General features: G+C 46.9%; 1 protein-coding gene across 1 annotated transcript in view; it reads right to left on the reverse strand.

Moving 5' to 3' along the window:
- Positions 1-13,790, reverse strand: part of CARMIL3 (capping protein regulator and myosin 1 linker 3) — an 87,095-nt gene that overhangs the window by 36,325 nt on the left and 36,980 nt on the right. Inside the window, exons 8-18 of the mRNA XM_083706503.1 lie at positions 13,635-13,708; positions 12,021-12,096; positions 10,048-10,136; positions 7,918-8,012; positions 7,727-7,813; positions 7,151-7,260; positions 6,310-6,387; positions 4,848-4,924; positions 4,226-4,330; positions 1,065-1,134; positions 768-849 (exon numbers count right to left, since the gene is read on the reverse strand). Of these exons, the coding sequence (XP_083562629.1) occupies positions 768-849; positions 1,065-1,134; positions 4,226-4,330; positions 4,848-4,924; positions 6,310-6,387; positions 7,151-7,260; positions 7,727-7,813; positions 7,918-8,012; positions 10,048-10,136; positions 12,021-12,096; positions 13,635-13,708 (943 nt within the window). The remainder of the gene's footprint in view (positions 1-767; positions 850-1,064; positions 1,135-4,225; positions 4,331-4,847; positions 4,925-6,309; positions 6,388-7,150; positions 7,261-7,726; positions 7,814-7,917; positions 8,013-10,047; positions 10,137-12,020; positions 12,097-13,634; positions 13,709-13,790) is intronic.

Raw genomic sequence — 13,790 nt, forward strand, 5'->3', positions numbered from 1 at the left:
TGGCAGGATAGGTCAGGAATGTTAAGTACAATGCTTTAATTGACACAGAAATGAAAAATGGCTGAAGGTATATTGCAGAAGATTCAACATGGGGTTTTTCCCCACCATGGGGCTATATTAAAGCCAAGGAGAGCACTCTGAGCTTTTGCTAAGTTAATGAATAACTGATTGTTGTTTCTCTGGTAGCTAACACATACGGGTTGTAACCTTAGATCATATTGTGAGAGGTATTGGGTTGCAAATCTCCATTTTGAAGGGAGCTGCCTTTGTGAGTCTTTTCTCCCAAACTCAACCGTGAAGATGTAAAATGAAGCTCTCCTGAAGGGAGAGTAAATAGCCTGGAGGCTGGAATGCAAGCTGTGGAGAGAGAGAAACCTTGCTGTTTGGATTATTTCGTATTTTGCAAGATGCTGAGCCTGTGCTGGAGAGCACAAGACATTGTATGGATATTTCAGACACATGATTTGCTTTATTCTGTTTTATTTTAAAGAGATCTGCTAGTAAAAGTTTGAATATATATTTTTTAAATGGGTCTGGACAATTATTTATTCCAGAAGGAGTCAGTTCTTATGCTTCTAGTCACTTCAGACTGCACAATATCAATATCTGCAACAAGGAAGGGCAAACACAATATTTTGCTGTTGTTAGCTGCTCTGAGTCCGGCTTCGGAGGACAGGATATAAATAAAATATTATTATTATTATTATTATTATTATTATTATTATTATTAAGGCAGGAGCAGCAGCTGGGGAGCATCATGGTCTCACCATTGTCAGAAAGATCTAGACTACTCAAGGCGCTGATTCCAGACAGCTGCTCTTGAAGGACTTGAGCCCCTGGGGAGCGCAACTAGGTAGGAAGGAAAGGAAGATGGAGAAAGAGAGAAAGAGGTTTAATGAGTGACTCAGAGAGGAAAGGGAGCTCAAGAGGCCTATCGTATCAAATGGATGCTGGGAAGCTCTGAGGTAAATCGCCTCACATGGAAGCAGCTCGGCCCCCAACGCCTCCTCTCTGAGAAGACGTCTGCACAAGAAGCCCACCCCATTCGCCCCACCCCGATTTACCTCACATCCACTCAGGTCCAGGTGGAGTTCGCTGAGGTGGGTGTTGGCCGACAGACCTTGGAAAAGAGACCTGAGCGAGGAAGGCAAGGACATATTGTGGTTTAAAGAAGCGAACTAGGGACATCTGAGTGAGCAAAATCCTGCTCTGCATGCAGAAAATTCAACATCAATAATAATAATAGTAATAATAAATAATAATTATTATTATTATTATTATTATTATTATTATTATTATTATTATTAATACCCCACCCATCTGGCTGGGCTTCCCCAGCCACTCTGGGAGGCTTCCAAAAAAAATATTAAAATACTGTAATACATCAAACATTAAAACTTCCCTAAACAGGGCTGCCTTCAGATGTCTTCTAAAAGTCAGGTAGTTGTTTATTTCCTTGATGGGAGGGTTTCCACAGGGCGGTGCCACCACCGAGAAGGCCCTCTGCCTGGTTCCCTGTAACTTCACTTCTCGCAATGAGGGAACCGCCAGAAGGCCCTCGGCACTGGATCTCAGTGTCTGGGCTGAACGATAGGGGTGGAGACGCTCCTTCAGATATACTGGACCGAGGCCTTTTAGGGCTTTAAAGGTCAACTCTTTCTGCTTGTGGTTCTCAGAAACTGGTATTCTGTGGCCTACCCCGAACCAGAAGAGGCATGAAAGGGGCGGAGGAGAGGTTGGCTGCATGCAGGCGCAGTCTCCGATTCCTTGGGGAAAACCCCTGAGGAGAAGGAGAGGACTTTCAGTCTCGGCAAATGATTTTCATGGAGGAAGACCACCGGGAACGAGCAGCTCTGCTCATAAGGCCTGACATTCAACCAAGTCTGTGGAGGTCGTGTTTTTGCTGATGAAGAGTTAACGCCATCTTTGAACCGTCTGATTACGGACGGCTCCTTTGACGCAGAGGGAGAGAACAGCCATTGTTGTCATTGGCCAGGAATTTGCTTCACCTGCTGAGCAGCAGCCTGAAGGGGGCAGGAAGCAGAGTGACTCCACCTGCCGCTGATCAGCCTTCTTGCTCCTGATGTGAACCAGTTGGCTCTTAAACAGGGTTTCCAGCCTCAGTCAGTTGCTGGAAATGACGTTTGTCATTCCTGGCCAGACCTTGCTTCTTCTTGCTTCTTGTGACTCTCGACTTTCTTGACCCCTGAATCGTCTGACTAAGTGAACTGAGATACTCCTGAGCTTAGGACTGGACTGGACCTTGTATACAGACTCTGCCTGCAGCCAAGTCCCCCCCCCCCCCCGACATGGCTGCTTGGCTTGCCTCTCTCACCACCGAGCTCTGCTGTGGCCGGGCAGCAAGAGACAACAACCATTGTCACCAGTGACCGCTGAGAGCCTTGTTCTGCGTGAATTTGTCTAACCCTCGTTTGTGTTTCTATACAGCCAGTTCACACAGTATAATAAGGCGTTGTGCAGCAATCTATATATAGTGGTACTTTGGGTTACATACGCTTCAGGTTACATACGTTTCAAGTTACAGACTCCACTAACCCAGAAATAGTACCTCGGGTTAAGAACTTTGCTTCAGGATGAGAACAGCAGCGCGGCAGCAGCAGGAGGCCCTATTAGCTAAAGTAGTGCTTCAGGTTAAGAACAGTTTCAGGTTAAGAACGGACCTCCAGAACGAATTAAGTACTTAACCTGAGGTACCACTGTACACGGTAAAAATCTAACAACATAAAAAACAGTACAAAGTTTACAGCTTTCCGAGGTGGTGGCTATCACTCAAATAGTCAGGGCCTCCCTCCAGCAGAGGGCAGCAGAGCCCATGGACGTGGCACTGGAAGCTTGAACCAGTCTTAGGTTCGTCATGGCAATCATGTGAGAATGTTGCAGGAAACTGTAGTTTCTCAGAAGTCCTGGGAGCTAGCTAGCCTGTTACCCTACACCAGCCACCCTCACTCTGGCAATGTCCACGTGTTGAAGGTCCCATCCGCACTATGCATTTAAAGCAGTATCATACCGCTTTAAACAGAAATGGCTTCCCCAAGAGAATCCTGGGAAGTGTAGTTAAAGGCGCTGAGAGTTATGAAGAAGCCGCTATTCCCTTCCCAGAGCAACAGGCAAGGCACAGAAATGCTCTCATCCTTCTGGGCCTTCGTGTCTCTTCTTCGTTCAGCCTGGACACTGAAGTCCAGCTCCAAGGGCCTTCTGGTGGTTCCCTCACTGCAAGAAGTGAAGTTACAGGGAACCAGGCAGAGGGCCTTCTCGGTGGTGGCGCCGCCCTGTGGAACACCCTCGCATCAACAATAAATAAATAAATAAACAACTACCTGACTTTTAGAAGACATCTGAAGGCATCCCTGTACAGGGACGTTTTTAATGTCAGGTGTATGTCTTACTGTGTTTTTATATTTTGTTGGATGCTGGCCAGAGTGGCTTGGGCAAACTAGGCAGGGTACAAATAATAAAAGAAGAAGAAGAAGAAGAAGAAGAAGAAGAAGAAGAAGAAGTCATTGTCCTTACCACTGGACCACATTCCATGTATTAGTTTTGCTTTTTTTTTTTTTGTCTTTTGTGGGATGGTGACCCCATGACATTGTGAGGTCCCCCTTGGTCTGAGGTCACCACACCCCATCTCATGGGCCCCAAAGACAGCTCAGGGACAGAGCTTTGCATGCAGACAGTCCCAGGAGCTGGGAACATCCCCTGTCTGAAACCTTGGGCACCTGCTGCCAGTCAGTGTATGAAATGCTGAGCTAGTTAGACCGAAAGGTCCGACTCAAAAAAGAAGCTCATTCTTGTTCGAATCCTATAATACCTTTTTCTTCTTGCTTCACTCATAAAATCAAAGATATCTTGTTCAGCGTTGCAAAATCCTCCATTTTGATTTGCCATATTTAATAGTCTATATTACTTTAATGAATGTTGAATGTTATTTTACTTGCATATTGTATATTGTATTATGCATATTGTTTGATTTTTATTATGTTAGCCGCTCTGAGCCTGGCTTTGGCCGTGGAGGGTGGGATACAAATAAAATTATTGTTATTGTTAACCTTAAGGGGTCTTTCTGTGTTCCAGAGACCCGGCAACCCAAGAGAGGGGAGCATTCCAAGTGGCCAGCTGGAAAACCTAATGGCGGGATAGAGTCTTAACGCGCATGTACACAGTGTTTTTGGAGCGACAGGGTGCAGGGGGGCAAGTGGCGGGTGCTCACCTTAATGCCTCCACGGGCATTTTGATGCCTGACAGGTTCACATAGGTGAGGGAATAGGCACTGCAGAAAAACTGCTTGAGAGATGGCTGCAGTCCCTTTCCTTTCCTGCAGAGGGAGACAGAGGAATAATAATAATAATAAATTTTATTTATACTCCGCCCTCCCCAGCCAAGACTGGGCTAAGGGCAGCTAACACCCGATATAAAAACAATTGATTGAAATACAACTTTAAAACAAGATTAAAATACAACATTGAAACATTAAAACACAGCCGCGTTTCAGGGGAAACTCAAATCAAAAACTTATGGGGGGATGAAAATGTCAAGTCTTCACCAAGCCCAACTATCCAGACTGGTCCTACGTGGGCCAGAAAAAAGCCAGGGAAGTCCTTAAGTAGGAGTTCCATCACAGAAGGAGAAAGGAAGGAAGGAAGGAAGGAAGGAAGGAAGGAAGGGGGGGAGGAAGGAAGAGGGGGAGGAAATCAAATTGATTCCAAGCCAAAGGCCATCAGAGAAGCCATTACCCCACCCCCACCCCGCCACTGCCGCTCTGAGCATCCAGAAGTTGATCCGACCGGAGGGTCTCCTGGAAAGAGGGTAGAGAGACGAGGGGAGTTCCTTACCTGTGGGAGAAGGTGTTCCGTGCCAGGTTGAGGTAGCTAAGCCGTGGGCAGCAGCCGTGAAGCAGAGCCCCAAAGAGCTATGGGGACAGATAGACAACAACAAGAAGAGTTTGGATTTGATATCCCACTTTATCACTACCCTAAGGACTCTCAAAGTGGCTAACAATCTCCTTTCCCTTCCTCATCCACAACAAACACTCTGTGAAGTGAGTGGGGCTGAGAGACTTCAGAGAAGCGTGACTGGCCCAGGGTCACCCAGCAGCTGCAGGTGGAGGAGCGGGGAATCGAACCTGGTTCCCCAGATTACGAGACTACCGCTCTTAACCACTACACCACACTGGCTCTCTGACAAGATAGACAGACACCCAAACAGACACTGACTGACAAGACACTGACAAGACAGACACTGACAACATAGGTAAAGGTAAAGGTAAAGGTACCCCTGCCCGTACGGGCCAGTCTTGACAGACTCTGGGGTTGTGCGCCCATCTCACTCAAGAGGCCAGGGGCCAGCGCTGTCCGGAGACACTTCCGGGTCACGTGGCCAGCGTGACATCGCTGCTGTGGCGAGCCAGAGCCGCACACAGAAACACTGTTTACCTTCCCGCTGGTAAGCGGTCCCTATTTATCTACTTGCACCCGGAGGTGCTTTCGAACTGCTAGGTTGGCAGGCGCTGGGACCGAGCAGCGGGAGCGCACCCCGCCGCAGGGATTCGAACCGCCGACCTTTCGATCGGCAAGTCCTAGGCACTGAGGCTTTAACCCACAGCGCCACCTGCGTCCCTACAGACACCCAAAAGGCGGAAGCATTTTTACTTGGCATTGTAGGAGATGATATAAATAGACAGGTTTGTAAGTTGTTTTTATATGCAATGACGGCAGCAAGAATATTATTGGCACAAAAATGGAAACAGGAAGAATTACTGACGAAAGAAGAATGGAGGATGAAACTGATGGACTATGCAGAGTTAGATAAATTAACAGGAAGGATTGATTCGAAACCTGCGGGAGCAGAGATTCTTAGAAGACTGGAGTAAATTTACAAACTATTTGAAAAGTAATGGTAACGAACAGACTACGCTAGTAGGATTGCAAGAAGTTTTGTAAGGAAATATTACAAGAAAAACTATGAGGAGAATTATTAGTTAATGGTATTTAAGAGTAATAGAGAAATTAAGAAATGCAGAATAAGTGATAAAAATGGAAAATCATCAGAGGAATTGATGGAAGTCAAAAATATTGTATAAGATAAGAAATTATGTTATATGAATGTTGGAAATGATATGTTAAAAAAACTAATAATTTAAAAAAAAAATACACCCAAGAAAAGGAGGAGGAGTGATTATCCCGGTCACTAAGGGGCTGGGGCCATCCCTCTTTCCTCGTAACCCGGCATACGTTCCACGTCACCCTTGCCCCCGCCCCCCCGCCCCCGGAGTCTGCGGCTCTCTTAAAACCTTACGGCATCCACGGCGCAGTCTGTGGACGAGAGGTCCAGGTGAACCAGTGCGTTGGGCTGGGCCAGGAAGGAATAGAAGCCCTAAAAATGAGGGGAAAGGAAAGAGGTGAGAGGGGACGAAGTACATGGAGCGGTGGCGACACCAGGCAGAACAACCATGTCAAACGCGGATGTGCGTGTCCCTTTTTTTGGATTACAATCCTTTTTTTTTTTTATTACAACCCCTTATTTTTTGGAGGCCCCATTGGCGAAAGCGCGCCTTGGGTTACAACCTGTTTTGGTTTACAACCGGACCTCCAGAACAGATTATGGTTGTAAACCAAGGTACCACTGTATTTTGTATAGCTAGCCATCTAGCTATATCGGTATTTTGCTGTATTTGATTCCTTTGCTATGGCTTGCGGCTGACGCAAATAAAGATTTTTATCTATCAATCTTTAGATGGTCAAGGCTTCCCCCAAAGCATCCTGGGAGCTGTAGTTTAAGGGGCCGAGAGTTGTGAGGAAATGCCTAGTCCCCTCACAGAGTTACAATTCTCAGAGCATCTTAACAGTCGCTCTCTTCCCAGGGAACTCTAGAAATCATAGTACTGTGAGGGGAATAGATGTCTCCGAACAACTCTCAGCACCTTCACTGAACTACAGCTCCCAGAATGCTTTGGGGGACACCTAGGACTGCTTAAAGCAGTATCATAGCGCACTAAATGTATCGTGCAAATCTACACAGGGTGAGAACACTGAGGAAACAAAGCAGAACAACTAGGAATGCAGAGCTATGTGTGGCCGTCCAATATAAATGCACCACAGTTGCATCACCGCAAAAGTTGCAGGCTGGGGTCACTCACGTTCGCCTCCTCCGTCCCCAGTAACCCTGGGTTTTTGCTCAGGTCAAGATGGCGGAGGGAGCTGGTGAAGGCTGGGTTGGCTCCAAAGGTCTGGCACAGAATGGCGAGTCCTGGGAAAGGAAAACAGGCCCACGAATAGTCACCACCGTTCAGTTTATGTAGCTCTTTGAATGCTTCCCCGTTCACAACTCGTGAGGGAAGTGGTTCGCGATTATTACTTAAAAAAATAAATAAACCTCATCAACATTCCTCAGCATTTGAGTCTGAATTTCTCCTTCTATAGTGGTGCCCCGCAAGACGAATGCCTCGCAAGACGAAAAACTCGCGAGACGAAAGGGTTTTCCGTTTTTCAAGGTGCTTTGCAAGATGAATTTCCCTATGGGCTTGCTTTGCAAAACGAAAACATCTTGTGAGTTCTTGCGAGTTTTCCCCCTTTTTTCCCCTTTTTTTAACCGCTAATGGCCGTGCTTCGCAAGACAAAAAAACCGCTAGACGAAGAGACTCGTGGAACGAATTATTTTCGTCTTGCGAGGCACCACTGTACACCTGTTCCTTGTACACAATTTTGCCTAATACCTTTAGCAGTGATGCTGGTCTTGGAAAGGCAAAGTTTGCTGAGGCCTTTGGGGAAACACAGAAGCTGCTGGCTCAAGGCGCTGAGACCTGTTCAAGGGGGACGAGAAGCAAAGTGGGGCGAAGATGAACAAAGAGCAGAGAAGCTTTTTTTTTTACCCCAAAGGCCCTGTTGGTTCAGGAAACCTCCTCACCTTTGTCCTCCAAGGGGTTGTGGGAGAGGGTGAGGGCATGGAGGACGGCGTTTGGGTTCTCCGCCAGGACGCAGGCCAGTTTCAGGGCGAAATCTCTGCAAAAGCACCAGGAGAGATAAAAACAAGTGAGAGGAAAGCTCCCCAGCAGGGAAGTCACAGGGGAAGCTAGATTGAATCAAGGGGCACAGGGCCAAGATGAGACAGGAGTGAGATCTCCTTTCATAATTAAGATGGTTGCATTTGTTCATATACATACTTGTGCAAATTAATTGAAACAAAGCATGTTTTCTTTCGTACTCATAATCCTGTACAGTTGTACCTCGGGTTACATACGCTTCAGGTTACAGACTCCGCTAACCCAGAAATATTACCTCGGGTTAAGAACTTTGCTTCAGGATGAGAACAGAAATTGTGCTTCAGCGGCACGGCAGCAGCAGGAGGGCCCATTAGCTAAAGTGGTGCTTCAGGTTAAAAACAGTTTCAGGTTAAGAACAGACCTCCAGAACAAATTAAGTACTTAACCCGAGGTACCACTGTATTTTAAAACCGTCAAGTTTTGCTGATAGGATGCAGATCTATGGAAGAGACCAGTTGGGAGAAGATTGTCTCGTAGCCCTTTCAACGTATGGTTGGAATAAATTTAAGGAACCGCAAAAAGAGAGGGAAGGAAGTCAAGTTTCAAAATGTTAAAATGATTGTAAAATTATTGAAATGCACAAAAATGAAAATTATAAATAAAATTTGAATTGCTGCCTTCAGGCTTAAAAAAAAAAAGCTCTCTTGCCATATTGTTTCACAGCAGCCCGAGGGAACCAAGTGACACTCACAGCCACATGTGGAAGATGCGCTTGAATCTCAGCATGTTTAGAAGGGAGTTAAACATAGAATCAGAACCACAGAACTGCAGAGTTGGAAGGGACCCTGGGGGTCATCTAGCCCAACCCCCTGCAATGCAGGAATCTTTTGCCCAATGTGGGGCTTGGACCCATGACCCTGAGGTACCGCTCTGTCTCTCTCTCTCTCTCTCTCTCTCTCTCTCTCTCTCTCTCTGTGTGTGTGTGTGTGTGTGTATCAGGCATAGTCAAGTTCGGCCCTCCAGATGTTTTGGGACTACAACTCCCATCATCCCTAGCTAACAGGAGCAGTGGTCAGGGATGATGGGAATTGTAGTCTCAAAACATCTGGAGGGCTGAGTTTGCCTGTGCCTGGTGTGGATGGATGGATAGATAGATAGATAGATAGATAGATAGATAGACAGACAGACAGACAGATAGATAGACAGATGATAGTGGAAGTCTTAAGTCAGGTGAATATCACCCTTCCACAAGGTCTCAGTACTGTTTTCTTTTTTTTCAAAAACAAAGAAATGACTATCTCCCCTCTCAAGGAAACCAGAATAAAGTTCAATTTTGCCCATTCCAAACCATGGTAAACAAGGCTGCTAGTATATGCGCTCGTATACTCAACTGATATTCATTTTACAGGTTGTTTTTCCCCCTTAAACCCATCTTTTAGGCTGTACACACCTTTGCAAGGTGGTATGTTTTTCTTGCGGCAACACAGCAAAACCCCAGAGTATTCAAAGAATCGTGGGATTGCAGTGTTAGAAGGGACCCTGAGGAGCATTTAGTCCAACCTGCTGCGATGCAGGAATACGCAGCTGCCCCATATGGGGAAGAAAACCTGCAACCTTCAAATGACATTACTGGGATTTATGAGTATTTCTTTCAAAAGGTGTGAGTGCGCAGGTACAGAAAGACCTGCATTACGTGCCCAGAACAGGAAACGTCAGGGGATACAAACCGCCAAGCCCCTCCCATTCCACCAAGCCCCTCCCATTCCGTCAAGCCCCTCCCATTCCACCAAGCCCCTACTGGTGCAGACTGCAAGCGATGAAATAGCAATAACAATAGAAACAGGCTGTCTGCGACTGAAAGTACAGCAATGTGCAGAAAGTCCAGTGCTGAAGGTGCGCACCGCAAAAACTGGACCCGATACTTTGCGGCATACCCTCAGCATCGCGCATGGGCTTGGCCCCGGCCGAAAGGCACCTGCCAAAACCGGAAGACTCTCTCTCCCCGCCCCCAATCCGCATGCAGCGGCGCAAAGGTGAATCTAGCAATGCCTCACGTTTTTAACCCCGCATTGTCCAGCACCAGCTCCTCTAGGTGGTGGGATTTGCTCACCGTGTGAAGAACCTGCTCAGCGACCTCGGAGCCCTAGGGAGGAAAGAAGAGGGGTGGGTGCCAGGGAAGGTTTGGGTGGGTGCTTCGAACGGGGTGGTGTAGCCTTCTTAGACTTTACCGATTGGTTGGTGAGCATAGGGAGGAAGGAGTCAAAAGACACCGAGGTTGATTCCGAGAAAGAGTTCTTTATTTCTGCTCTCCGGAGTAGCAGAAAGGCACTTGCGTGGTCAGTTCACAGCAAGTCCGAAGAAAGAGAGATTTCACACAGTATATATATCCTCCAGGCACCCTCCCCCCCCATCCCCAGGAATCCAGCCTCGTACGTTCATACACGTAAGTTGACATCCATGATCATAAAAAGATGTTCCTGTTCCTATACTCTTATCTTGGGGTTAAGAGGGTCACTCAGCTATAGGAGTTTCCCTTGACGCCATCTCTATCTCCGGCCGTGGGGGCTGACAGACCCTGTCTTGCAGAGTCTGTGCGTCAGGATATTTACAACCTACAAGAGAAGATAAGCCCCAGCTCTGCCGTCCCGTCTCCACTTTGGAACTGCCAAGGCCATCCATTAAGCGTCATGGACTGATAAAGGAGAGGGCTTTGTTTATACAGCTGGGTTCCTGTTATACATTGGCTCAAGTGCTCAAGTTAATGGTTTTTAGCTAATGGACCCTTGGAGAAGGAAAAATTGGGATTTTGGGGCCCGTTTCAGACTCACTGCGCAGTCAGGCTTTAGATTTGGGAAACCCATTCCTTCAGTGGGAAGGGAGTTAACAGCGGGAGGCGACGCACAGGGCAAACCTGGACCGAGCATCGCTGCTGTCTTCTGTTGGACGCCGCCCAGAGTGGCGGCAGAAACCCAGCTAGATGGGCAGGTACAGCTATTAAATTATTATTATTACTATTATTGTTGCCTAAGCTGGCAGCCATTCCTCTGAACAGGCTCCTTTGCCTCTAAGACTGGCGGAGCAAAAATCCCAGGTGTGGGTTATTCTAAGAGTGAAGGAAACTCTTTGTTCCACGCACCCACTTGGTTCCTGTCAGTGAAGGCACTCGTTCTTTTTAAAATTTATTTCTATTTTCCTGCATTTTTGCCCCACCTTTCTCCCTTCAAGGAGCTCAAAATGGTGCAAACCAGTTCTCCCTGCTCATTTAAATTCCCACAACAACCTTCTGAGGTAGGCTAGGCTGAGAGGCAGGGACATGGGTGGCGCTGTGGGGTAAACCACAGAGCCTAGGACTTGCCAATCAGAAGGTCAGCGGTTTGAATCCCCGCGATGGGGTGAGCTCCCGTTGCTTGGTCCCTGCTCCTGCCAACCTAGCAGTTCGAAAGCACGTCAAAGTGCAAGTAGATAAATAGGTACCACTCTGGCGGAAAGGTAAACGGCGTTTCCGTGCGCTGCTCTGGTTCACCAGAAGCGGCTTAGTCATGCTGGCCACATGACCCGGAAGCTGTACGCCGGCACCCTCGGCCAATAAAGCGAGATGAGCACCGCAACCCCAGAGTCGGCCACGACTGCACCAAATGGTCGGGGGTCCCTTTACCTTTATCTTAGGCTGAGAGGCAGTGAGACTGACCCAGGGTTACCCAGTAGTGAGCTTTGTGGGTCAAGTGGGAAATGGAACCCTGGTCTCTCCCAGATCCTAGTCTGGCACGCTAGCCACTGCACTGCACTGCTGTCGGCCAGCCCCCGACTCGCCTTCCTGCTTAACAACCAGTCCCGGGGTTGCCATTGGCTGTCAGAATTCCTCCTCCTTTGTCTCAAGAGTGGCCTTTGGAGGACTCGGCAGGGAGGAGGACCAAACTTGAATTACTTGGCTCTTCCGGTTGTGGGCTCTGGCGCCACCTAATGGTAGCCTCCCTGCCTCCCGACCCAATCGGCACCCAGCTGCCTGCCCGCAGTTTGGGAGACCTACCAGCCGCAAGTCCTTGCAGTAGAGTTTGGTGAACCACTGGTTGTATGCCAAAGCAGCCACGATCAGAGCCAAGTCCCTGCGAGGAGAAGCAGAAAGCGGGGAGAGGGAAATGGGATTAGGGGAGGGAGAGGCAAATCCTTGCCTGGACTGACTCCAGCTGCAAAAAGCTAAGGCTGCTGCGCCATCTTGGCTCCCTCTCAGTGCAGACTCAAGTCACGGGGCCTGAGCTTCTGCAGCCGCTTCTGCCCACCGTGAACCACCATCGGCGACGGCGGCAGATACCTTCTATTCTGCTTTTATTCTCCTGATAATTGTGCCATTTGAAATGCATGTTTTATATCCGACTTCCCTTAGCAATGTTTCGTTTCGACCTCTTTAATATTTCAGTGCCCTGTTAATTATGTTGCCCCAACAGGGCCGGATTTAGGTTTGACGAGGCCCTCAGCTACTGAAGGTAATGGGACCCTTTATATGTCCAGCTGTCCTTTGTCAACAACAAATTGTCGCTGTTGTTTGTGTTGAATATATGCTATATGGTAATTTATGGACCTAATAAGCATCTAAAGCCATTTTATTTGTTTTTCATCTTATGTTTTGGAAATGTACATCCAGTTTTTTTTTCTTTTAACTTTTTTGGGGGGCCCTCAAGAGAGTGGGGCCCTAAGCTATAGTTTTATTTAGCTTATACGTAAAATCCGGCACTGGCTGTACACTTAACGCACATTGCTTCCCCTCAAGGGAAACCTGGGAACTGCAGTTTGCCCCTGGCCCAAGCTACAATTCCCAGCACCCTCCACAAAGAGCAGCTCCCAGAATTCTCTGGGGGAAGCCATGTACTTTTTTTTTTTTTTTAAAAAAAAGATATTTATTAAAGTTTTTAACAAAACACAACAGAAAAGTAAAAAACACAAAGCAGAAAAATACACAAAACACAAAAAGTAAGTAAAAGTAAAAATAAAAAAGAAGAAAAACAACCATTATTCTTTTGCTAACTTTAAAGTTCTTATCCTTATTTTCCTGACTTCCTCACACCTTCCCTTTTTGTATTCCCATTTACAAATCAGATCAGCAAATCCTTACCCTCTTTTATTTATCTTAACTCTATATCTTAACATATCAAAATTCTATGTTTTCACCCATTATCAATTCACTTATTTGCATACTCTTTTTAACTTTGTTGCTAGTACCACTTGTTTTCAATCCAACATCATTCTAACATTCATTAATTTTGTAATACTTCTGCAGATAGTCTTTAAAGGGAAGCCGTGTACTTTAAATGGATGGTGCGGGCGACGTGGGTGCTTCACAAGGCAGTCTTCACAACAGCCTTCCAAGGTAGGCCGGCACTATTAGACCCATACTGCAGATAGAAGGGGAGAGACTGAGGCACTTGCCTAGTGAGCGCATAGCAGTTTGAGGATGGATTTGAGGTCTGTGGGGCTACATGGAGGGTGGACCAGGGTAGGGTAGGGGTAAGCGAGTTTTTAATGTTCTGTTCAAAGCCGCCCAGAGTGGCTGGGGAAACCCAGCCAGATGGACGGGGTAGAAATAATAAATTATTATTATTATTATTATTATTATTAACAGAGATGGTTTTACGTGGCTTCTCCTCACCGGCTTTCCAGGTGACAGAAATCGAGGAGGTTGAATTCCCGGTTGTCTTCGGAATGGTAAATTGTGTCAACGTCCTACAGCGCGAGGGATAAGACAGAAAGAAAAGAGATCAATTGATGATTAATATAGTTTCCCTTAAGGAGCTCAGGGCAACAC

This window comes from Podarcis gaigeae, assembly GCF_964106915.1.
Source record: "Podarcis gaigeae genome assembly, chromosome: 13".
NCBI lineage: Eukaryota > Metazoa > Chordata > Lepidosauria > Squamata > Lacertidae > Podarcis > Podarcis gaigeae.